General features: G+C 48.4%; 1 protein-coding gene across 5 annotated transcripts in view; it reads right to left on the minus strand.

The window, feature by feature from the left end:
- Positions 1 to 23,374, minus strand: part of LOC106580373 (putative E3 ubiquitin-protein ligase HECTD4) — a 72,020-nt gene that overhangs the window by 8,786 nt on the left and 39,860 nt on the right. For 2 of the 5 annotated variants that reach the window (XM_014161355.3, XM_014161353.3), the window contains exons 25-70: positions 23,181 to 23,373; positions 22,987 to 23,091; positions 22,811 to 22,899; positions 22,531 to 22,697; positions 21,047 to 21,182; positions 20,777 to 20,921; positions 20,493 to 20,659; positions 20,238 to 20,384; positions 19,888 to 20,072; positions 19,654 to 19,698; positions 19,269 to 19,422; positions 18,844 to 19,124; positions 18,571 to 18,760; positions 18,401 to 18,482; positions 18,068 to 18,270; positions 14,807 to 14,942; positions 14,471 to 14,653; positions 14,112 to 14,276; positions 13,759 to 13,928; positions 13,504 to 13,619; positions 13,267 to 13,370; positions 12,956 to 13,117; positions 12,683 to 12,831; positions 12,477 to 12,556; positions 12,132 to 12,295; positions 11,814 to 12,051; positions 11,019 to 11,155; positions 10,774 to 10,900; positions 10,424 to 10,561; positions 7,172 to 7,308; positions 6,913 to 7,073; positions 6,655 to 6,836; positions 5,915 to 6,120; positions 5,671 to 5,801; positions 5,332 to 5,537; positions 5,015 to 5,194; positions 3,483 to 4,879; positions 3,152 to 3,359; positions 2,834 to 3,057; positions 2,535 to 2,680; positions 2,025 to 2,122; positions 1,707 to 1,830; positions 930 to 1,120; positions 596 to 742; positions 239 to 358; positions 1 to 148 (exon numbers count right to left, since the gene is read on the minus strand). The exon at positions 1 to 148 is cut by the window's left edge and continues 8 nt beyond it. In XM_014161355.3, coding sequence (XP_014016830.1) covers positions 1 to 148; positions 239 to 358; positions 596 to 742; positions 930 to 1,120; positions 1,707 to 1,830; positions 2,025 to 2,122; positions 2,535 to 2,680; positions 2,834 to 3,057; positions 3,152 to 3,359; positions 3,483 to 4,879; positions 5,015 to 5,194; positions 5,332 to 5,537; positions 5,671 to 5,801; positions 5,915 to 6,120; positions 6,655 to 6,836; positions 6,913 to 7,073; positions 7,172 to 7,308; positions 10,424 to 10,561; positions 10,774 to 10,900; positions 11,019 to 11,155; positions 11,814 to 12,051; positions 12,132 to 12,295; positions 12,477 to 12,556; positions 12,683 to 12,831; positions 12,956 to 13,117; positions 13,267 to 13,370; positions 13,504 to 13,619; positions 13,759 to 13,928; positions 14,112 to 14,276; positions 14,471 to 14,653; positions 14,807 to 14,942; positions 18,068 to 18,270; positions 18,401 to 18,482; positions 18,571 to 18,760; positions 18,844 to 19,124; positions 19,269 to 19,422; positions 19,654 to 19,698; positions 19,888 to 20,072; positions 20,238 to 20,384; positions 20,493 to 20,659; positions 20,777 to 20,921; positions 21,047 to 21,182; positions 22,531 to 22,697; positions 22,811 to 22,899; positions 22,987 to 23,091; positions 23,181 to 23,373 — 8,364 coding nt within the window. The remainder of the gene's footprint in view (positions 149 to 238; positions 359 to 595; positions 743 to 929; positions 1,121 to 1,706; positions 1,831 to 2,024; positions 2,123 to 2,534; positions 2,681 to 2,833; positions 3,058 to 3,151; positions 3,360 to 3,482; positions 4,880 to 5,014; positions 5,195 to 5,331; positions 5,538 to 5,670; positions 5,802 to 5,914; positions 6,121 to 6,654; positions 6,837 to 6,912; positions 7,074 to 7,171; positions 7,309 to 10,423; positions 10,562 to 10,773; positions 10,901 to 11,018; positions 11,156 to 11,813; positions 12,052 to 12,131; positions 12,296 to 12,476; positions 12,557 to 12,682; positions 12,832 to 12,955; positions 13,118 to 13,266; positions 13,371 to 13,503; positions 13,620 to 13,758; positions 13,929 to 14,111; positions 14,277 to 14,470; positions 14,654 to 14,806; positions 14,943 to 18,067; positions 18,271 to 18,400; positions 18,483 to 18,570; positions 18,761 to 18,843; positions 19,125 to 19,268; positions 19,423 to 19,653; positions 19,699 to 19,887; positions 20,073 to 20,237; positions 20,385 to 20,492; positions 20,660 to 20,776; positions 20,922 to 21,046; positions 21,183 to 22,530; positions 22,698 to 22,810; positions 22,900 to 22,986; positions 23,092 to 23,180; position 23,374) is intronic. The other 3 variants (XM_014161358.3, XM_014161357.3, XM_014161354.3) reach the window with 2 other exon arrangements.

Below are 23,374 nucleotides of genomic sequence, written 5' to 3' on the forward strand. Positions count from 1 at the left end.
TGGACCTCCTCTCCAGTGAAGCGGATGTTGAAGGCATAGGTGGGGTCTCCTCCGCTGGCCAGCTTCACACACAGCTGGGACGAGGGCACACAGGCTAGCTGGCGTGCCGCCTGGCAGAAGTAGGTGTTCTCTGAGGAACGGATCTCTCCTGGAGGAACACACACCATCAACACTCAACGTAGAGGGCATAACATGAATGAACGTAAAACAGGGCTCTGGGCTTGTCCTGTGAGCTCACCTCCAACAATCTCTAAGGGGTCCAGTGTGATCTCGGGGGCAGCGTGGTCTGCAGTCCGCTGTACTGTGGCATTCAACACCTGGTTCATCACTATCACTTTGTTATCATAGAACACCAGGCCTGCATAGAGATAGGGTGGAGGTAGAATGAGTAGGTCAGCAAGACTGTTTTAATACTGTTCATATGCCCCACCTACAGCTTAAACGATTTAACAACCAGTCGATTCCCTGACACAACACCACTCCTTAACGATACATACAGCACACTGTTGCTGTGTGCCATTGACCTGACAGAGCAGTTCTGATATGTTATTTGTGTGTGTGTGTGTGTGTGTGTGTGTGTGTGTGTGTGTGTCACCTTTGGCCCCAGAGAGCAGTGCTGCGATGCTGTTCTGGTAGGTGTGTGTTTGTCTCAGCTCCACCAGGGGCAGGAAGAAACTCTCCAGGGTGTTGTTGAGAGACTGCAGTAGAGCAAAGCGCAGACGCAGGCTCTCCACAGGCACATCTACACACACACACAGGGGAAATGTGAACACAGCAACACATATACGCAAATACACATTCCCACCCACTCACTCACTAACACGCGCTTACACTCATGATTACTGATGTCCAACACCACACAAACACGTGTAAAAATAGACTGTGTATGTAAACTAATGACGTGGTATGTCAGTGAGTAGGTCACATACTGAGAAGACAGGCCACGCGTGGGTCAGCGACGTCACTGGGCTCCAGGTAGGCCTCATGGGGGTGCAGCCTGGCAGGTGTGATGGCCAGGTGACCACACAGCCTGTTGATGTACTGAACCAACGCTACATCCATCTCCAGACTCCACCTCCTACAGGCCTTCTGGGCATGCCGTGTGTCTATACAGGTACATCTGGAACACCAGAGGAGATGGAATACAACAGAATGGTTAACCACTACATATGAACAGATCCTCATAATACAGATGTAGGATCTTAATTTGATCACTATTGTTGCTGAGAATTTTTCTGCACAGCAGGAAATCCAAACGTGTAGTATAGTTGATGTTTAAAAGGCTTCTAAAGTTTGTAATTCCCACTTTAAAATGTCAGACTTGATTTGCCCTAACGAAAAATGTATCAACTCTTACAAAAATGTCAATTAATTATAATCCCCATTTCCTGTTGAAAACTAGCTCAAATCAAGATCCTACATCTGTGTATAATATGGCTTCATCTGGCACCAGGTGGCTTTCTATAATTACAGAGATTACATGAACTGTACAGTGCATTATAGTGTTTGAGTCAGATGATTAAACGTGACATTTGTTAGAGTACATCATGTGTAAATGTGTGATGTGTGTTGACGTAACAATCACATTGTGTTCCATGCTCTAAATGTTTACAACCTGCTCCAGTCATGTGTGTTCCGTTCCACACTCTGCTCGGAATGTGAAGGCTGACTGCAGGGACTGGAGGGGGGCGGGTCGCCAGGCTCACCTTTCAAAGTGAAGGTCGTAACCGCAGGCCAGAATGGCCCTCCACAGGCTACGGATGTCCTGCTTGGCCCGGTCCACAGCAAACTTATGCAAGCCTTCCAGAGTCAGGTACTTCTCCTCTGGGACTACGTGAGAGAGGGGTGAGGGAGGAGACAATTCATGTATAAATACATGAACAGTCAGACACACAGATGCATGGACTTTATGCTCTGTTTCCATCTCGTCATCTACATTTGAACTAGAGGGAACTGTTACCCAGCTCCAGAGAGATATTGGCTAGACAGATGGGTAACATGAGAGGGTACAGAGTGGTCAGTACCTTCAGGCTTCTTGGCAGGAGATTTCTCTGTGTCCTTCTCATCAGGCCTGGATTTCTCAGGGGGCTTCAGTACAGTCTTTTTCTCACTCAGTGCAGTCCTGATAGAGACATGGAAAAAGGTCAGGAACAGGGGCCAATGGAAAATGTCTGTCCAAATGAGTACTGATGAATGTCATGGATGACATAACAGCATACTGAACGAGTCTTGATTTGACGATTAAGCATAATAAGCAACATTTAATCACTCTCCATTTTTCTTCTGTAAGTGGATAAAGAATCCACAGAGAGAAGTTTTTATTGCTATTTTTTTGTTTCTTAACATGAGAAATTAATTCGAAAGACTCGCTATTTAAGTAACACATTTGAGTGTGGGAAGCATTAAGAGAAGGCTCTTAGGGGGAGTGTAATTTTGAAACCAACTACCTTCCATAATTACAGGTGGGGGTGGAAACTATTTAGGAAAATGGTGTTCAGGGTGGCATTGTGTGTGTGGTGAGGGATAAAACTCACCTGACGCTGTTGAGCACAGACTTCTCCTTGCTGGGTGGTTTGGTGATGGGTCTCTTGGTGCTCACCACCTTGCCTGCGTGCTGTTCCTTACCTGCCTTGCTGTATTTGTTCTTGTTGGGCTTGGGGGTGCCATATTTACGCAGAATCTGTGGAACATATAACACTGCTCAGACAAACATGGTTGCAGATGCATATAGATGAGTGTGTGTGTGTGTAAAATGATGTGGATGAGGCAGGGTCAATTAAGCATATATCTATTTTGTTGTGTTCAAGCACTCATGGTGAGGGGGTGTACCAACCTGCGTCAGTTGGTCCTCCAGCACCTTCTTGGGCGGCCGTACATTAGTGAAGAAGACGTGGAGGAGGTTTCCAGTTGTCTGGGAGGTGATCTGCTCCTTGCTCAAGTAGATGTCTGACACTTTGACAGGCTTGGCTGGTGTGAGGCTGAGCATCTGCTCTGAGTGGACACAACTCTTGAAGATGTCCATCAGCACGTCTCGTGCACTTGGAACCAACTTGTCCCCTGGGAACATAGGAGAAAAGATGAAGACCCCTCCAGATGTAGGACTTCTACCTGTATTGATAGAGTACAGATGATTGAGCCATAAACTACTTACCTCTGAGAGACTTGTTCAGGAAGTAGTCCTCAAGGGCGGAGCTACCCTGTGTGTCAAACAGGCTTTGGTTGACGCTGGAGGCTGTGAGGATCTCCTCATTGGTCAGCTCCATCAGCTCCTCCTCACCCTCCAGGCTGGATAAGCCAATCAAGTCGCTGCTGTTGAAGAGGCTAGCGCGGATCTTTTCCACTTTGGCTCGGGCGCGAACCTACATTCAGGATGTGCAAAACAGATGAAGGACATGCAAGTCTGTCTCCATCAAAGCAAAAACAAATTATAAATCAACAATTTCAATATATCAAGTTCTTTGTAAAATGCACTTGTGACCCACCTCTATGACAGCATAGCCCTTGATGGGCCGGGCCAAGATGGAGTTGCTGTCCAGAGAAGTGACGGTGTACATGGAGCCCCCGTCTGACACAGAGGTTGTTTCTGCGTTGTCCAGAGGTTCCCCCAGGCTGCCAAGACTGCCCAGGCTCCCCGTGCTGCACAGGGAGATATCCAGGCTCTCCTGGCTGGACACCGTGTGGGGATCCAGGGGCGCTTGCTGTGGGGAGGGGACAGTCGATGCTGCAGCCACAGGGGTGAGAGGTGGGGCAGCCAGCAGCTCCTGGTCCACAGAGAGCTCACTGGCGGTGCGGGACACGCCCCCCTGAGAGGAGCTGCAGATGGAGGTCTGGCTGGTGGAGGCCGAGGCCGAGACACTCATGGCTGGAGTCACGCTGCTGGAGCTGTCTGGGCTCTCGTTACTGGGGAAGGGGCGCCCAGGCTCGGGGGCAGCTTTGCTGTCCAGGGGGGTGGACACCCCGGCTCCTGCCTTGGGCTTCTTAGGTTCTTCCTCCTGCAGGGGGATGAAGATCTCGTCCTTGAAGAGCCCCCCGTGGGCATGGCAGGCCCTGCGGATGGCGCTGCGCACCACAGCCTCCTCCAGGTGGGTAGGGATGCCAGAGAGCACCAGCAGACGGCTGTGAGCGGTAGGTCCCACCAGGGCCTGGCAGGCATCCGTCACAGCATCACTTGTCACACTCAGCCCCTGGGGATCCTTGTTGGCCAGGTGACGGAGGATCATGAGCAGGGTGAGGCCACGGTGGAACCACAGCATGTCCTCAGGTTTACTACCGGCCATGTTGAGCAGGGCGCTGTCGCTCTCTGACAGACGAGCCCCTCCAGCAGAACCCCTCTTCCCTGAGGCCACCGCGGCCACTGCTGCTGCCGCACGCTCCCTCTTCATCTTCACCTTCTTACGCTTGGAGAGCAGGCTGGGGCTCTGGGGGGTCTGGCCTGGGGAGGAGGAGGAGGATGAAGAGGAGTCGCTGAGATTAGGGGCACTGGTGGAGGACAGGGCTCCCACTCCTGAGCACCCCATGTTGAGGGGGACGGTGACCTCAGCTACAGCCAGGCACACCTCCATCAGGGCGTGGAAGTAGGTGGAGAATCTGCTCTGCTCAGTCCCCAGGGCCAGGCCACCGCCACCAGAGGAGGAGCACCCTGCTCCGGCCCCTGCAGCCACCCAGCCCTGGGTCTCCCGGTCATACAGCTTGCGGAGCTCTGTCTGCAGGGCCATGAGCACAGCCAGGCAGGGGTTAAGCAACAGAGCGATAGAGCTGGACAGGCCTGCAGGGCTTTTCCGCTGCTCCAGGTGGTGGATCTTACGGAAGAGCTCAGCCAGCAGGTGGAAGGAGAGTTCCTTGATGCAGGGGGCCAGATCTGTGGTCCATAACAGCCCACCTAGAACGTCACAGACAGGAAGAGAGAGGGAACAGAAACTCTTAGAAAAAAGTGAACAATTTGTCAGCACAAAACAGGATTCAATATTAGTCACACACAACGAGTGACTGAAGGTTATGGAAGTGTAGCACCTACCCAGCAGCTCCACCACCTGCAGCAGCACAGACGAGGGCACAGTGTCCAGCTCCTCCTCAGAGTGCTCATTATTCTCCCCTAGCTTCCACGTCAGCAGCTGCTCAGCAAACGCCATAGCCAGGGGGAACTCCAGTGGCAGGGAGTGCAGCACCAGCACCGCGCCAGGAGGGGGCGACACCCCTGAGAGAGACAGTGAAACAAACCAAGCTATTATAAATACATGTTAATCATTTGAAACAGAGAGAAACATAATTAATATACATATGCTGAAAAGAGTTATTACTGTAAGCCAGGACTAGGGGAAATCAAGCACTCACCCAGTTTGATGTGCACTTTGTCGGTGGGGATGATGACAGTGGGGAACTGGTTGGTAGTGGGAGGGGGGGTGAGGCCTGTGTTGGAGGGTGAAGCATCCAGAGGGTAGCACACCGCCTCCATCAGGTTGAGCTGGCCGTTCCGGCGCACCTTGTGACCAAGGCCATAAACCATAACCCGCGCCCATGGGGCTTTGTACAGGGAGGAGCTAGTGGGGAAGAGAGGAAACGCAAGAGAGGCAGAAAATGGGGGCACTGTAAGACATCTAGGATGGTCAAGGGTCATGGGTTAAACTTAGATAAAGGCAATTGGAAACAAAAAAGTATGTTAAATTAGCTCACTCTTTACGGCAGCCTAGTTGGCTCTCTTTGCAGGAGACGATCACGAAGGCAGCACCCGGGAAGTTGACATCCATGCTGACCTTTGACTCTGATACCGGGAAGTCCTCTGAAGTGAACTGCTCTGGTGCATTCTACATAATGGAACAAGGGAAATAAAGATGAACCATATTAAAACAAAAGATCTCCGTCCCTGGGGAAATATACATTCAGACAGATTCGGGTCATTAGTTAACCCTGTGCAGACCTGTAGGAAGCAACAGATCTGCTTGGTGAGCTCCAGCAGACTCTCCTCCCCCTGGTGCAGGGCGCGGGTGATGGCCACGGTGAGCCACTCCCGGATGGGCTGTGCGTTGCCCTGGTAAAACAGTTCTGTGGGAGAACAGCTCTGGCCCTGCAGGTTGTGGAGTAGAGACTGGGCCACCAGGATGGAGCTGGAGCTGATGGTGCCATCTGCAGGACAAACAGAGAACACTCAGCACAAAGATCATGGAAAGGTTGCCTAACAAATCAGTCTGTGATACCAGCTCTGGTAACACTGTCTGAAATAAAGCGCTGCAAACATTTTGAAAGATTTCTTACAAGCCAGAATGTCGCATGCCTTAGGTGATGAGCAAACAAACCGTGACAGAGACCTGCGTTTTGAAGTCAGTTTAATAATATTTCCTGTGGATATTTTGTCATAAATTTCCACCGGCAGCAGGACAAAATCAGTGGACAACAGATGAATATATTCAACATTCTGACTTGTAAAGGGACTGTTTGGAATTTTGGAATCTAAATGTTAGAGACGATAGTGGATGCTTGTCCAGTCTACACTCGGATTCTTAGAGGCTAGGGGAAAAGCAGACTCCAAATCACTCCAGTCAGTCAATTGTACACCTAAAAAGCCATGTGTTATTTCAGTCTAGTCCATTTTCTAACTTCATTCTATTTAACCCATTATTTTCCATGGATCATCATGTCATCCAGAGAGGGTCCGCTCACCAGGCAGAGGCGGAGCCAGCAGCTGATTGGACAGCAGCTGCAGGTGTTCCAGAGTGATGTCTCTAATGGCTGGGATGTGGAGGAGGCGGGTGAAGGTGTGGGGGCTCTTGGGGGCAAAGATGTTGAGTAGCGCCATGCGGCAGTAAAGCCGAGCAAGGGCACTCTCACAGCGCAGAAGCTCCCTGAAACACAGCAGGCCACGGGGGATGATTTACAGTTCATAGCAGTGTGTTATTTCAGCGTGTGTGTGTTAGTTACCTATGGATCTGGATGTTACTGCTGTCGAGATTAACAAGGCCATTGGCAGCAGTACGGCGGGATCCAACAGGGGGACGCTCCAACATCTCAATGGGATACCAGTACCTCACCAGCACCCCCTCACTGCGCAGGTACGTCTCTACCTGTACCAGCTCATTCACCTGAAAACACAGACACACACAGTAAGTAACAAGAGACAAAGCTTAACTTATTTTTGCTTTGATCATATGACAACTGAAGTGAAGTGTTCCACACTCACTGAGTCCACGTCCAGAACCACTCCGTGCAGGCCGAAGGTTTTCAACATTCCTCGGATGGCAAACTTGGGCAGGGCTGTTCCGCCTGTGGTGCTGTTGGTGTTGTTGCTGTCTGGACAGCGGATGACTACGGTCAAACCTGAGACGAGGAAGCATACTGTATAAGTAAGGGCAAAGCCGGGTAACACTACAGCCTATGTGCTCATAATGATAATGATCATTACAAAAAATTCTTCAAAGAAAATAGTGCTTCAGTAATTGTTAACCTGTTGGGGCTAGGGGGCAGTATTTGCATGGCCGGATAAAAAAACGTACCCGATTTAAACTGGTTACTACTCTTGCCCAGAAACGAGAATATGCATATAATTAGTAGATTTGGATAGGAAACACTCTAAAGTTTCTAAAACTGTTTGAATGGTGTCTGTGAGTATAACAGAACTCATATGGCAGGCCAAAACCTGAGAAGATTCCATACAGGAAGTGCCCTGTCTGACAATTTGTTCTCCTTCACTGGCATCTCTATCAAAAATACAGCATCTCTGCTGTAACGTGACATTTTCTAAGGCTTCCATTGGCTCTCAGAAGGTGCCAGAAAGTGGAATGACGTCTCTCCAGTCTCTGGGCGAAAAACAGCAGGAGTTCTTGTGAGTGGTCCGGCTGAGAACAGTGACACTGGAGATGCGCGTTCATGTGAATTCTCCATGTTTTTCTTTCTCTCTTTGAACGAATACAACGTCGCCCGATTGGAATATTATCGCTATTTTACGAGAAAAATCGCATAAAAATGAATTTTAACCTGTTGGGGATAGGGGGCAGTATTGACACGGCTGGATAAAAAACATACCCGATTTAATCTGGTTACTACTCCTGCCCAGTAACTAGAATATGCATATAATTATTGGCTTTGGATAGAAAACACCCTAAAGTTTCTAAAACTGTTTGAATGGTGTCTGTGAGTATAACAGAACTCCTATGGCAGGCCAAAACCTGAGAAGATTTCAAGCAGGAAGTGGCCTGTCTGAGAAGTAGTGTTTCATCTTGGCTCTTTTTATTGAAGACTCAGGATCTGTGCAATAACGTGACACTTCCTACGTCTTCCATAGGGTCTCAGAGCCCGGGAAAACGTTGAACGATATCGAGGCAGGCTCTGGCTGAAACACTTTATCGCTTTTGGCAAGTGGCCACTCAGAGTACTATGGGCTTAGGCGCGTGCCCGCTTCGACCGAATGCTTTGTTTTCCTTTGTTTGTTTATCTAAACGCAGATTCCCGGTCGGAATATTATCGCTTTTTTATGAGAAAAATGGCATAAAAATTGATTTTAAACAGCGGTTGACATGCTTCGAAGTACGGTAATGGAATATTTAGAATTCTTTTGTCACGAATTGCACCATGCTCGTCACCCTGATTTAGCCTTTAGGATAGTGTCTAGAACGCACGAACAAAACGCTGCTGTTTGGATATAACGATGGATTATTTTGGACCAAACCAACATTTGTTATTGAAGTAGAAGTCCTGGGAGTGCATTCTGACGAAGACAACAAAGGTAAGAACATTTTTCTTATAGTAAATCTGACTTTGATGAGTGCTAAATCTACTGGGTGTCTAAATAGCTAGCCCTGTGATGCCGGGCTATCTACTGAGAATATTGCAAAATGTGCTTTCACCGAAAAGCTATTTTAAAATCGGACATATCGAGTGCATAAAGGAGTTCTGTATCTATAATTCTTAAAATAATTGTTATGCTTTTTGTGAACGTTTATCGTGAGTAATTTAGTAAATTCACCGACAGTGTTCGGTGGGAATGCTAGTCACATGCTAGTCACATGCTAATGTAAAAAGCTGGTTTTTGATATAAATATGAACTTGATTGAACAAAACATGCATGTATTGTATAACATAATGTCCTAGGGTTGTCATCTGATGAAGATCATCAAAGGTTAGTGCTACATTTAGCTGTGGTTTGGGTTTATGTGACATTATATGCTAGCTTGAAAAATGGGTGTCTGATTATTTCTGTCTCGGTACCCTGCTGACATAATCTAATGTTTTGCTTTCGTTGTAAAGCCTTTTTGAAATCGGACAGTGTGGTTAGATTAACGAGAGTCTTATCTTTAAAATGGTGTAAAATAGTCATATTTTTGAAAAATTGAAGTAATAGCATATCTAAGGATTTGAATAACGCGCCACAGGATTCAACTGGCTGTTGAGTAGGCGTCCCACCTAGCCCATAGAGGTTAAACAGCGTTTGACATGCTTCGAAGTACGGTAATGGAATATTTTGAAATTTTTTGTCATGAAATGCGCTCGCGCGTCACCCTTCGGATAGTTACCTGAACGCATGAACAAAACGGAGCTATTTCAATATAACTATGAATTATTTCGAACCAAAACAACATTTGTTGTTGAAGTAGAAGTCCTGGGAGTGCATTCTGACGAAGAACAGCAAAGGTAATCCAATTTTTCTTATAGTAAATCTGAGTTTGGTGAGGGCTAAACTTGGTGGGTGTCAAATTAGCTAGCCGTGATGGCCGGCTATCTACTCAGAATATTGCAAAATGTGCTTTCGCCGAAAAGCTATTTTAAAATCTGACACCGCGATTGCATAAAGGAGTTCTGTATCTATAATTCTTAAAATAATTGTTATGTATTTTGTGAACGTTAATCGTGAGTAATTAAGTAAATTCACCGGAAGTTTGCGGTGGGTATGCTAGTTCTGAACGTCACATGCTAATGTAAAAAGCTGTTTTTTGATATAAATATGAACTTGATTGAACAAAACATGCATGTATTGTATAACATAATGTCCTAGGAGTGTCATCTGATGAAGATCATCAAAGGTTAGTGCTGCATTTAGCTGTGGTTTTGGTTTTTGTGACATATAGGCTTGCTTTGAAAATGGCTGTGTGATTATTTTTGGCAGGGTACTCTCCTGACATAATCTAATGTTTTGCTTTCGCTGTAAAGCCTTTTTGGAATCGGACAGTGTGGTTAGATTAACGAGAGTCTTGTCTTTAAAATGGTGTAAAATAGTCATATGTTTGAGAAATTGAAGTTATAGCATTTATGAGGTATTTGTATTTCGCGCCACGCGATTCCACTGGCTGTTGACACGGTGGGACGCTTGGTTAAACCAGCTATCAGGAAAACTCCTGTGTTTACTAATGTATTTACAGTGAGGGTCAAAGGTGATGAAAACAATAACGGTTCGATAACCAAGGTCTCTGGCATGGTGGTGGGTGCAAGTGCAGGGTACCTTTGCGGACTTTATCGATGGTGAACTTGTTGGCCTCATCCTTGATGTCCTCGATGGTGGGGAGGTAGAGGTCCCGGGGGATGCCACCGTTCTCTTCATACAGGAACTCCACTGTCTGCCGGGCTATGTCAACCATGCCTGCACAACATTTCAAGCAATAAAAACAGCACAAAGAACAAACGTCAAAAACCATCCCTTCAAAAATGTCAAACTGGAGTCAATAGGGAGCTGCTCTTTAAACAGAGCCACAGGGTTGACCACCTCTTACCACCTGGTTTTCAGCGAGTGAGTGTCCCAAGCTGCTCAAAGACCAGAGGAGCAGAAACGAGAGACTGAACATAAATCCTCACCCAGCTGCAGTGCTCCCTTGATCTGGTCCAGACCGGACTTCCTCTCTGCCTCATTGCGGAAGCGACGGCGGATGGTGGGAAACACCTTGGTCTCCCAGGCCTTCACCAGCAGGGCATAGTGGTCCTCCTGGGTGGGTGAAACAGTACATTCATGCCAACAGTGAAAAACCAGGATACCAAAAAGTTCATGTGTTATCTGAAGGCTCTTCTCAGAACCATAAGCACCAGAAAGATATTCAACTCACCCTGGGAATATCGTCATCATCCTCGTCATCACTCTCGTCGTCAGCGATAGGCGGGGGGTGTACTTCAGGCCCTGAGGTGACCAGGTTCTCGTAGCTCAGCTCTACCTTGTAGAGGCACGACGAGTCACTGTTGTACTCTGTCCCGACAGGGGAGGACAAACAACAAAGACGGTTCTTACCAACGCTACCAACTGGGAGACATACACACAGACCAGACAGTGTGGGTGAGGGTTAGGACTGCGGGGGTGGGGTGGGGTTGACCAAACAGCAAACGCAACCGAGGACTGAAATCACACCAGGTTAAAAGGTCCAATGCAGCTGTTTTCAATATCAAATCATTTCTGGGGACCATTTAAGTACCTTACTGTGATTGTTTTCAATTAAAAATTGTAAAACATTTCTCAAGGAATAATTTTGCTAGGACTGTCTGGGAGTGGGGAGGAGAAAAGTGAAAAGTTGCTGTTATTGGCAGAGCGGATTGGAACTCTTTCTTGTTGGTCTATTAACTAATTTACCGCCTAATGATGTCACTCGGAAGGCCAATACTTCCTCCCACCAAAACAGGCAGACATTCCAGACGGTCTTTTCAAACAGCTCTTATACTAAAAGGATCACCATAATTTACACAATTTCACAGTATTATTTAACCTCAGTGTGGTAATATATTTAAACACAGGAAAATCACCTTTTTGACTGCACTGGGCCTTGAAGTAAAACAACACATTTTAGGTTAAGTGACCGGAAGGTAACTGAAACAGATGCATTTGGTGCAAGGGGAAAGTGAAAGGAACATACGTTGCTGGGCAACTGCTACAGCGGCGATCCGACAGGGAGGTCCGTGGGATCCAGAATCAGATGCCACACTAGCACCCGCATCATTGTCGCTGTCAGATGCCATGGCGAAGGGGAGGGCCTCGAAGTTGGCACTGATTTCCTCTGCCAGGTCAACACAGAGGTCAGCAGCATTGCGGTGTGCTTGGCCCTCTGCGTACGCAAACGCCCGGCAACCAAAGTTGGCACGAATCTTTGTGTTCTAAACAAAATGCAAAACACACCATGATGACATACAAGCTGCATCAATTAGGCGTCATCTTGTTATCTTGTTTTACCCACCTTCTTCTGAATGTGCACCAGAGGCCACATGCCCCCTGCTACATCCTCCAGGAAGGGGCTGAGGCGGTGGCCACAGTAGGTGAAGTAGACACGCCCTTTAGAGACCTGGCCAGGGGGTGGAGGGGTGCCCTCAGAGCGCTCCCAGCCAATGCCCGCCACATCCCCTGTAAGCAGGAAGAGAATGGTCACCATCCAAGATACAGTTCAAAATCAGATGTTTCACCAAAATGTTAGAAATATGCAATACACATTGGTTCCATAAGCAAAAAAAGTCAAATGAATGATGGGAAAATAGGAGGTAGGTGATATTATGAAACTAAATGAGAGGATTGTTTCCCATCTCACCAGGAAGTAGGGCTACGTCCAGCCTCACACTCTTCCACTGCAGCAGACTGGAGCCATTATAGTGCACAGCCCTACCATTACTGAAAGGGAGAAACACAGAGACAGAGGGGGAGGATGAAAAAGACAGGAAAGAAAAGTCAGCACTCAGACAGGGCAGTGGGAAACCTCACAGAGATTACATATGTAAAATCCATAGGAGCACATACTTGTGAAAGAGGCAGGTGCCAACAGGGTTGGTCCATGCTCCGTCTCTCTTCTCCGCCTCTGTGGCAAAGCCAAAAGACACAATAGGGCCGCTGTCATCTTCCGAGTCTCCATAGGAGACAATCTCTATTTCCCAGTAAAAGGAAGGAGCCTACAGGAAAAACAGGGAGAGGAATTTAAAGATTCCAAATGAGTCAGCCTGCTTCATAAGCATGCAAAACTGAATTATCATCAATATAAAACCCAAGACATCCAGTAAGTGTAGGGGTGCCCACCTGAACAGGTACAGGTGAGGTGGCATAGATGAAGGTTCCCCTGGGCAGGCCTCCTCCAGCGCTGGGGTCGGCCAGGAAAGTGACGGAGGTAAGGCGGGATGAGAACATGCAGGCACGCACTGGAGGGAACACCCTGGTTGGACTCCATGTAATCTCCTTGGGCTAGGGAGAGACATAGAGTGGAGCAGAGAGTGTTACAAGGCCCCACAAACTTCAAACTGAATCCCTTCATCCCTCAAAAAATCATAGTATGGTTTTATGTCAGTTATTCGATCAGTAGATCAATGAGCAGAGGCTACAGCGACACCCACCTGGCACCTGTCTGTCTGGAGGGGAGGGGGTGGCGGGCGAGCGCAGTCTCGGTACAGCATCCTCACTCGCTCACACTGTGCCTCGACCATGCCCAGACGCTCCCCTGCACAACACAGCAGAATCAATACTACGCTCATAGAGAAAATATGGCCGGTAAAAGTACAGTCATGCTGCATTGTAGAAGTTGTGTCATCATTGAGCACTATGCTACTGGGTGAGAGTGGGTGGTCACTCACCAGGACTGCACTCCTGGGCCACTAGGTTAAGCACCTCCACAGCAGCAGGACACTGCTGAATGAACTCTTCACAGAACGAGCTGTCCTCCAGGAGCTGGGCCATCACCAGACATGCCCTGGGAGCCAAACACAACAGACACATTTAAACCTCCATACTAACTAAGCAAAACAGATTTATGACATACAGGTGCATAGACACACTTGGTGGAGCAGCAAAACATCTTGACCGAGGTAATGTCCTCATTAGTGATTTACCTGGTCCTGATTTCAGCCAGCAGGCGGACAGCGGCCATGACAGGACTAGAGCCATCTCCTGAACAGGGGAGGGAGGTGTGGATGGACAGACTACCCTCCTGTGGCAGTAACATGGACTGTACCGCCTGCACCACCTTCTCTGTGATAGACAGCTTGTAGAGGGGCAGTGCCTGGGAGAGAGAGGGGGAGAGGGACATTGATGAGAAGAGAACATTAAATTAGTCTACTGCCATCATACATTAAAGCCTTATGTGCACTTGCATCATTTCCAGTCGATTTACATGTGTTAGTTACATGTGTTAGTTACACGTGTTAGTTGCATGTGTGACTTCTCTAACACTCCCTGTCCTTACCTCAGAGCGGGGAGTGCAGAGGCGGGAGATGGGCACCGTCAGGATGTCGGAGGCCTTGCAGGCCTTCCTGTACTCGCAGGAAGGGAACTTTACTGTGGCGAGGCCCTCCTGCTCATTGATGGACATGACCAGGCCCACGCTGTCCAGCACTCCTTTACCCACCACCTGAGGAAGCAGAGGGACCATGAAGAGAAACATTCACTGATAGACCATTCACTACTATAGATCTTTCTGCCCACAGCACTATTGGCCTGGTATAGTGTTGTTGGCAGACAGCATGTGAATTTCAGAGACAGGTACAATTTGTTTTGCTAAGTCTTCTAATGGATCTATCAACTTCTGCTCATCTCCTAACCCACCTGGACCTCTGAGCCGATCTTGATGGTCTCCTTGAAGCCTCCGAGAGCGCAGAGTGCTGCCACAGCCTGCCTGCCGATGGCCTGGAGTTTAGCCAGCTTCCTGCTGCTGCTGCTACCGTTCTCCAGGATGCTCTCAGCATACTTCCCCAGCTGTGGGATGAACATCAGCGCTCTGGACAGCACCTGGCACAGTCATCAGCAGCGTTAAATCCATGCGTTATCACTATGACCTTCATATACAGTATATACTTAGAATTACATGGATCTAGCATTGCAAGTAGATCTTAAAATGGCTGCAGCTGCCTCAAAAACCTATGCATTCTGATGGTGCTTTACCTTCTCTGCAGTGCTGGTCCAGATCTGGGCGGTGTTGGATTCAGGTGCTGTGAGCAGGCTGTGCAGCAAGGCGATAACCTCAGCAGCCATACTGTTGGCCACATGGCCACTGATGAAAGGCCTGATTGGGTCAGACCTGAACAGTGGAGGGAGAAAGAGGAGACCGCTCAGAACCACTCTCCCTGTGTTTTTTATTTATTTATTACCTTGACACATTTTGGGGAGTAAACTATTTTTCATTATTAAAAGGTTTCTTTATTATAAAAAATACTTTGACATTTTTGGGGTGGTTATTTCATTCCTAGGCTTTTTTTCCTTCTCTTTAAAAAAAACATTTTATCATAGGCATGCAATACCATTGACAGCTGTTACAAATACGCATCCCACAATAGGGAAGTGGGAGCTAAAGGTTCATCCCACAATAGGGAAGTGGGAGCTAAAGGTTCATCCCACAATAGGGAAGTGGGAGCTAAAGGTTCATCCCACAATAGGGAAGTGGGAGCTAAAGGTTCATCCCACAATAGGGAAGTGGGAGCTAAAGGTTCATCCCACAATAGGGAAGTGGGAGCTAAAGGTTCATCCCACAATAGGGAAGTGGGAGCTAAAGGTTCATCCCACAATAGGGAAGTGGGAGCTAAAGGTTCATTGTCCCCCAGAACACCTCACCATTTTCAGCCCACTACCTCGGTGCGGTGGACACACAGAAGCATACAAACAAGCAATGACCCTAACAAACTACAAAGAACATAAACATGAATTACATACAAAAAATACCACAATAAATACAACTAAACAAACAAAAGAACCAACAACTACAATTGTCATACGACTGGCGATCCAGGAGCACCTTCCCTTCGTCTAGGAAATCAAATCAGGCCCATCCCTCGACGACCTCCCACTTTCTTTTGCAATCAATCCTTCTAGTGTATAATAGTGTTCGACAGTTATTTTTAAAGAATCCAATTACTAACATTTGTTTTCTGAGTTTTAGAAATGAAAATCTTCCCCAGCTGAATCAAGAGATTGTATATCGTGTTGCATCTGTCCCTTAAGTCACCCAATAGAACTGTTTGTGGAGAGATCAAAAACAGGGAGGAACCACTCTTGTACTGTTGCCCAAAAGTTAGAAACAATGGGTCAATATCAGAAGATGGGTAACAAAATCCTCTACTTCCACTCCACAAAAAAGGCACAAATAAAAATCTTCAATGCCCCATATTTGTAACTGTCACGTTGGCATGAAGGATCGGGAGACAGACGCAGGAATGCGTAATAGGGTTTTTTATTTAGCCCACATTACGGCGAGCCGTGTAAAGGCACGGGGACAAAGAGCAAACAAACACTATACAAAAACACAGGGTTGAAACCCAAACAAAAGAGTGAGGAGTACCTCGAATAAATAACACACGCGCACAATGATTAACACACGGGACGAGACCCGTAATCATCTGCACAATCCACACGGTCACGAAAGCCCAAAACACAGCACAGGTACTCACATGCACCAATGGACATTGTAACAATAATCGACAGCACCATGGTGAACAAAGGACACCTATATACAAATACAATCAGCGGAAATAAGGGCCAGGTGTGCGCAATGAAAGTTCCAGAGGGATCCGTGACAGCAACATCTTGTTATTAGCCAAAAATGTGTACAATATCTTCAATTGAAACATTCAGATAGTGGAGTCTAATGATGTTTTATAAATCAAACCAAAAACCTGTTTCTAAGGGATGGGAGTATCAAAATGATACATCTTGACTAATTTTCTCTCGTTAAACATCTGAGATTTAATATGGCTACAAACAGTTTCTATTTTCTTTCCCTTAACTTTTTCTTCCATTCCGTTGGAATTTTAGAATTTTTATTTCACCTTTATTTAACCAGGTAGGCCAGTTGAGAACAAGTTCTCATTTACAACTGCGACCTGGCCAAGATAAAGCAAAGCAGTGCGACAAAAACAACAACACAGAGTTACACATAAACAAACATAGTCAATAACACAATAGAAAAATCTATGTACAGTGTGTACAAATGTAGAAGATTAGGGAGGTAAGGCAATAAACAGGCCATAGAGGCGAAATAATTACAATTTAGCATTAACGCTGGAGTGATAGATGTGCAGATTATGATGTGCAAGTAGAGATACTGGGGTGCAAAAGAGCAAGAGGATAAATAACAATATGGGGATGAGGTAGTTGGGTGTGCTATTTACAGATTGGCTATGTACAGGTACAGCTGCTCTGACAGCTGATGCTTAAAGTTAGAGAGGGAGATATAAGACTCTAGCTTCAGTGATTTTTGCAATTCGTTCCAGTTATTGGCAGCAGAGAACTGGAAGGAAAGGCAGCCAAGGAAGTGTTGGCTTTGGGGATGACCAGTGAAATATACCTGCTGGAGCGCGTGCTACGGGTGGGTGTTGCTATGGTGACCAGTGAGCTGAGATAAGGCGTAGCTTTACCTAGCAAAGACTTATAGATGACCTGGAGCCAGTGGGTTTGACGACGAATATCTAGTGAGGGCCAGCCAACGAGAGCACACAAGTCGCAATGGTGGGTAGTATATGGGGCTTTGGTGACAAAACGGATGGCACTGTGATAGACTGCATCCAATTTGCTGACTAGAGTGTTGGAGGCTATTTAGTAAATGACATCGCCGAAGTCAAGGATCGTATTCTTTTGCTGCCAGTAACTGATTTGACTTATGATTTGTACCTCCACTGAGTATACAAACATTAGGAACACCTTCCTAATATTGAGGTGCACCATTCTAAGTGCTAAACATTTTGATAGAATACAGGTGTCAAAGCACCCCAGGCGCTGCCCCTTGTTGGGCAGCGCCTGGTGAACCGCACATGATTTCTGTAAAAATTAAAATAAAAATTCCCATTGAGAAAGAGTTCATTGCCATTAGTAGTTAATCATCAGCAGTCAACCTCTCATAACATAAATACAAACATTACCCTAAGTGGATATTATCATAGTCTTCAGTGAAGATGACATTACAGTCAAGGTCTGATAACAGGGTTGGATGCTCCTCGAAATAAAAACATTCTAATTAAATATTGTACTTGCACCTGTAATATCTAGTGAGGTAATAATAAATGAAGCCCTTCAGAGGAAAGCAGTTATGTGACAGTTTTCTTATGTTCTACTAGTATTACTAGTGGAACAGTGGTATGATAGTTTCTAATCCACTAGTATTACTGTTATGAAAAATGCATAATCTAACGTTTGCACAGCTCGAGTCAAACTGACCTGGCCAGTTCAGAGTTCCTGTCCCGACACACAGCAGTCTGAGCGGTCTTCTTCTTGTCCCCCGTGGTGACTCCTCCAGCGGCCTCCTGGGCCAGAGCCTCCACAGGCGGGCCCACGCTCACTATCAGCCCAGACTGGGCCCACTTATTGGCCTTCCTCAGGGCGGCTGCAGCCTCCTCTGTGATTACCTCACAGCTACCACTCTGGTGGGGTGAAGAGGCAGATCAGCCAGGAATAATGGTATGATTAATGAACATGCCTTCACAAGTTCAAATTGTTCTTTCACTTAGTGACAGCCAAATGACATATGAAGCCACATTAAACCGGCCTGACCTTGGTCATGTCTCTGTCCATCTTCACCACTTTCTCCATGTTTGCTCCAGTTCCAAGGCGGAATGGCCGGCCCTCTGAACTGCTGCAGGCCACCAGAAGAAGGTGTCAGAGAAACTTTATGGATGGTTTGGCACACAAAAGGTGTCAGAAGGTATTATGATGAGTCTTACCTGAGCAATGGCTGGAGCACCTCATGAGAGGACTGGTCCTCCCTCTTGTGGATAAAGATGGACAGTTTGCCATCCACAGCCTCGCTCTCCTCCCCAGCGTCCTTATCAGACTTCAGGGTTCCCTTGGGGCTGGAGCGGCTCAGGCTGGTGTCTGGCTCTGAGGAGCTGGGGGACAGCAGGGTCTGGCAGCCTGGTGAGGGACATGGTGTTAGAAGATCACTAACTGAGATCAGAGATCTCCTGACCCACATGTCGGAGACCAAAGGCTCCTACCTGGTACTACGTAGTCAGCCAGCTTGGCCAGCAGCAGGGCAGCAATGCGCGAGGCGGGGTCAGCGGCGTCCTGCTGCTCAGCATCCAGGGTGTTGATGGAGTAGCTCCAGGCGGGCAGTGCCACGTTGCCACAGTCCTCCACACTCATCAGGGGCAGGGCAGCACGGCACAGCTGCAGGATGATCAGCACCAGCTTGGGAGACGGCCGCTGGTCCAGCAGCAGGGACAGGAGCTTGGACACACAGGCTGGCTGGCTCAGGATGGCCTTCCCTATGTGGCTCCTGGAGAAGCAACAGTCAGTCAGGAATAATTAGAAGACGACAACCTAACACTCATTTCTAAAACACAGAACACAAAATAACATTGAGCCCTCATGTTGATAGGAGTTTGTTTAAGGTGTTGTCCAGTTGTCTGATGGTGTTTACCTAGACAGGTCGTTGAGCAGGCTGAGGACATCCTGCAGGGCGTCGTTCCCTGCTGCCTGGTTCCCACAGCACTCTGTGGCTCTGGCCAGGTGGTTGGTCAGCAGGCTGGATACCTGCCGGGCCAGACCCGAGTGCACTGCATCTGTTGAACCACCTTTAGAAAGGGATAGAGGAATTTCTGTAGTAGCTAGAATCACCACACACTGATGATTATTGTAAAAAAAACACTGATGTGAGGCTGCATCTTAAAGTCTGATTATCTGTCCTCAAAGATGAAGTCATACTTATGTTTCTGAACATAAACTATTTTAAATCCACCCATCTTTCCTCTGGTTTCTGAATTAGTGGCCTAATTCAACTTTTGCCAAGCTTGCCTAACTTTTACCTCCAACTATTCTTCTGTATCTTCTCCTCACTTTGATAGAAGACCCTGAAGACATTAAGACAGTCTTTCAAACCTTCCTCTTTAGCTAAAGGCACAGTGCAATATCAAGATATTGGAAACTGAAATGTTCTTACATGTTCTGCTTGAGTGCTGAAGTTCTCTTAATTTCTTGGAGTGAGCTACCTGTTTCACAAGCTGATAAGTCCCCCACCCTCAAAAAACTAGATTGCATACCTTCCACCTTCTCCCACTCGATGCAGCGGTTGGCCAGCACCTGGAAGGCAGCCCAGGCCATGGTGGCCACTTTCTGCTTCTTGGTCTGCTTCTCATTGGAGCTGCAGTCCCTCTGGCCACTCAGGCTGCACAGGCGGTCCATCAGATGGACCAGACCACTGCGCACCAGGCACTGCTCCTCACTCCTACAGGAACACAGGACCAGACGGGTTGGGGTTTGGAGGAGGGCAATTATTGGAAGTCAGGCATTTTTGGGTGCCAGGAGAATGAGTTAAGTTGTTTGTTACAAAAGCAGTTACAAAGCAGTTTTCCAAGAGTAGCATGAGGAAGATGGAGAATCATTTTCTTGCCTCGTATAGGGGATGGTGCAGAGCATGCCAATACTGTTAGCACAAGCGATGGGGTAGCGGGCACATAGTGACACTACAGACGTCATGGACTCCCCAAAGGCCTCCTGCACTTGCTCCACCATTCCCCCACAGGTCAGCTCCTCGATCCTGCAGAGGACACACACAGATACACATACATTTACAAAACTACATTTTCTTTCAGAATGTTAATTGATGGTAGGTTTGTGTGTGAGTGTGTCTGTGTCCATCCCTTACCTGGGCCCTCCCTGCAGCACCATGGTAACAGGGCCCACCAGGTGAGTGACCCCGCCCACCCTGACTGCGGCGGTGAGCAGCTCCCTCATGTGAACCAAGGCCTGCTTCCTCGTGCTGCCCCGCCTCCACCGTGTCTGAGCCGCAGACAGGAAACTGCTGCTGGACACCTGGAGGAGGAAGAATTAGAGTAAAATATGAGTAGACTCATCTTCTCTAATCATTTGGCACCAAAAACAATTTCAGTGTGTATGTGCAGTGACTTTGTGGCGGAGGGCTGGACTTACTGACTGGTCGGGCGTGGTCCCAATGAAGGCAAAGAGCTGTCCCAGCAGCACACTGTACGTTGGCTTGTCCCGGCAGTCCTCCATGGCTAGAGACTGCAGCAGTGTGAAGGAGCTGCTGCGGTGACTGGTAGGGTGGTGTCGCCTCCTACAGTAGGGGAGGACAACAAAGTGGAGGGGTGAGTACTCTCTCCATTCATCATCAACTTAGTGTAGTTACGCTTGTAATCCACTTTCTTGGTGTCATCAAAAACAGTTCAGTGTACAGAGAACCTTTGGCTGCTGTGTGTGAACTCCAGGTCCTGGTTGGCGATCATTTCCAGGTCGGAGGGTGCAGACATGCTGCGCAGGAAGACTGGCTGCTTCACCCCGGGGACCACCGTCTTAGTGTCTGACACAGACTTACAGGCTGCAACAACAAAAAGCCAGTATCGGTTACCTCTATTTCATCATACTATATGCAGGCAGTCAAAGTAAATCAGGGAGGGCTATAGAGGAGCAGTTGTAAGCTAGGGAAGTGTAGTAGGCTGGGGAGGTGTAGTAGGCTGGGGAGGTGCAGTAGGCTGGGGAGGTGCAGGTTGGGGAGGTGTAGTAGGTTGGGGAGGTGCAGTAGGCTGGGGAGGTGCAGTAGGCTGGGGAGGTGCAGGTTGGGGAGGTGCAGTAGGTTGGGGAGGTGCAGTAGGCTGGGGAGGTGCAGTAGGCTGGGGAGGTGCAGGTTGGGGAGGTGCAGTAGCCTGGGGAGGTGCAGTATGCTGGAGGAGGTGCAGGTTGGGGAGGTGCAGTAGGCTGGGGAGGTGCAGTAGGTTGGAGAGGTGCAGTAAGTTGGGGAGGTGCAGTAAGTTGGGGAGCTGCAGTAGGCTGGAGAGGTGCAGTAAGTTGGGGAGGTGCAGTAGGCTGGGGAGGTGCAGGTTGGGGAGGTGCAGTAGGTTGAGGAGGTGCAGGTTGGGGAGGTGCAGTAGACTGGGGAGGTGCAGGTTGGGGAGGTGCAGTAGGCTGGGGAGGTGCAGGTTGGGGAGGTGTAGTAGGTTGGGGAGGTGCAGTAGGCTGGGGAGGTGTAGTAGGCTGGGGAGGTGCAGTAGGCTGGGGAGGTGCAGGTTGGGGAGGTGTAGTAGGTTGGGGAGGTGCAGTAGGCTGGGGAGGTGCAGTAGGCTGGGGAGGTGCAGGTTGGGGAGGTGCAGTAGGTTGGGGAGGTGCAGTAGGCTGGGGAGGTGCAGTAGGCTGGGGAGGTGCAGGTTGGGGAGGTGCAGTAGCCTGGGGAGGTGCAGTAGGCTGGGGAGGTGCAGGTTGGGGAGGTGCAGTAGGCTGGGGAGGTGCAGTAGGTTGGAGAGGTGCAGTAAGTTGGGGAGGTGCAGTAAGTTGGGGAGCTGCAGTAGGCTGGAGAGGTGCAGTAAGTTGGGGAGGTGCAGTAGGCTGGGGAGGTGCAGGTTGGGGAGGTGCAGTAGGTTGAGGAGGTGCAGGTTGGGGAGGTGCAGTAGACTGGGGAGGTGCAGGTTGGGGAGGTGCAGTAGGCTGGGGAGGTGCAGGTTGGGGAGGTGCAGGTTGGGGAGGTGCAGTAGGTTGAGGAGGTGCAGGTTGGGGAGGTGCAGGTTGGGGAGGTGCAGGTTGGGGAGGTGCAGGTTGGGGAGGTGCAGTAGGCTGGGGAGGTGCAGGTTGGGGAGGTGCAGGTTGGGGAGGTGCAGTAGGCTGGGGAGGTGCAGGTTAGGGAGGTGCAGTAGGCTGGGGAGGTGTAATGTAGGAAGGTGGAAGCTGAGATGTACCTGGTGTGCCAGCAGGCGTGGTGTTCAGGCTCCTGCAGTGAGGAGCGATGGTGACGTGGAGCAGCAGGTCTGTGCGGTTCATCAGGCTCTTCACCAGGGCTTTGGTTTTGGCCAGCGGCACAGCACCTTTTAGGTGGACAGAGTTCACCTCCTGGAAGAACTTCTCCCTGTGGACAAATTCAGATGATCACAAACCAGAAGACAACATGGAGTCTTCGAAAGCAGTGTAGATGTTACCTCATCAGTCAACATCTGTATTGTCACGTCGCTCTTCTCTTACCTCAGAGTGAGGACAACGTTTTCCAAATCACTGCAGTCTAGTGGGACCTCTTTTAGTGAACACAGCAATTCTAGTTCCTTCATTTTGTTCTGCGGAAACAAAAACAAATTATGTGAGCTGAACAGTGAACAATTTGAAGAGAATCTGTGGAGAATTAGAGGTAGAGGGATGTGTACCTCAAAGAAGTGGTAGTCATGGAAGAATGGAGCATTGTTCTCCAGCTTTCCCTGCTGAGCTTCCTCCACCTCGTTCTGCCACTTCTGCTCCAGCTCTGCTACACTCTGGGGGGGGGGGGGGGGGGCGACAGACAAAGTTATACACACATACACACACTTGGAGAGGGAAAAGCTGAATTGTGCCACTTGTGTACCTGCAGCTGGCGCTCCATGGCGTTGATCTTCTTGAAAGTCTCGGCCATGATCTTACAGAGCAGGTCGTACTCCTCAGCGTGCTCCTCACGGTACTGGAAGTTGACGAGTGACTGGAGAGCATCCACCAGCGTCAGGTGCTTTATCACACACGACACTATGACCTCCTCCATAACGTCTGGCCTGATCACCTCCC

Source organism: Salmo salar, chromosome 20, assembly GCF_965601325.2.
Source record: "Salmo salar chromosome 20, fSalSal1, whole genome shotgun sequence".
NCBI lineage: Eukaryota > Metazoa > Chordata > Actinopteri > Salmoniformes > Salmonidae > Salmo > Salmo salar.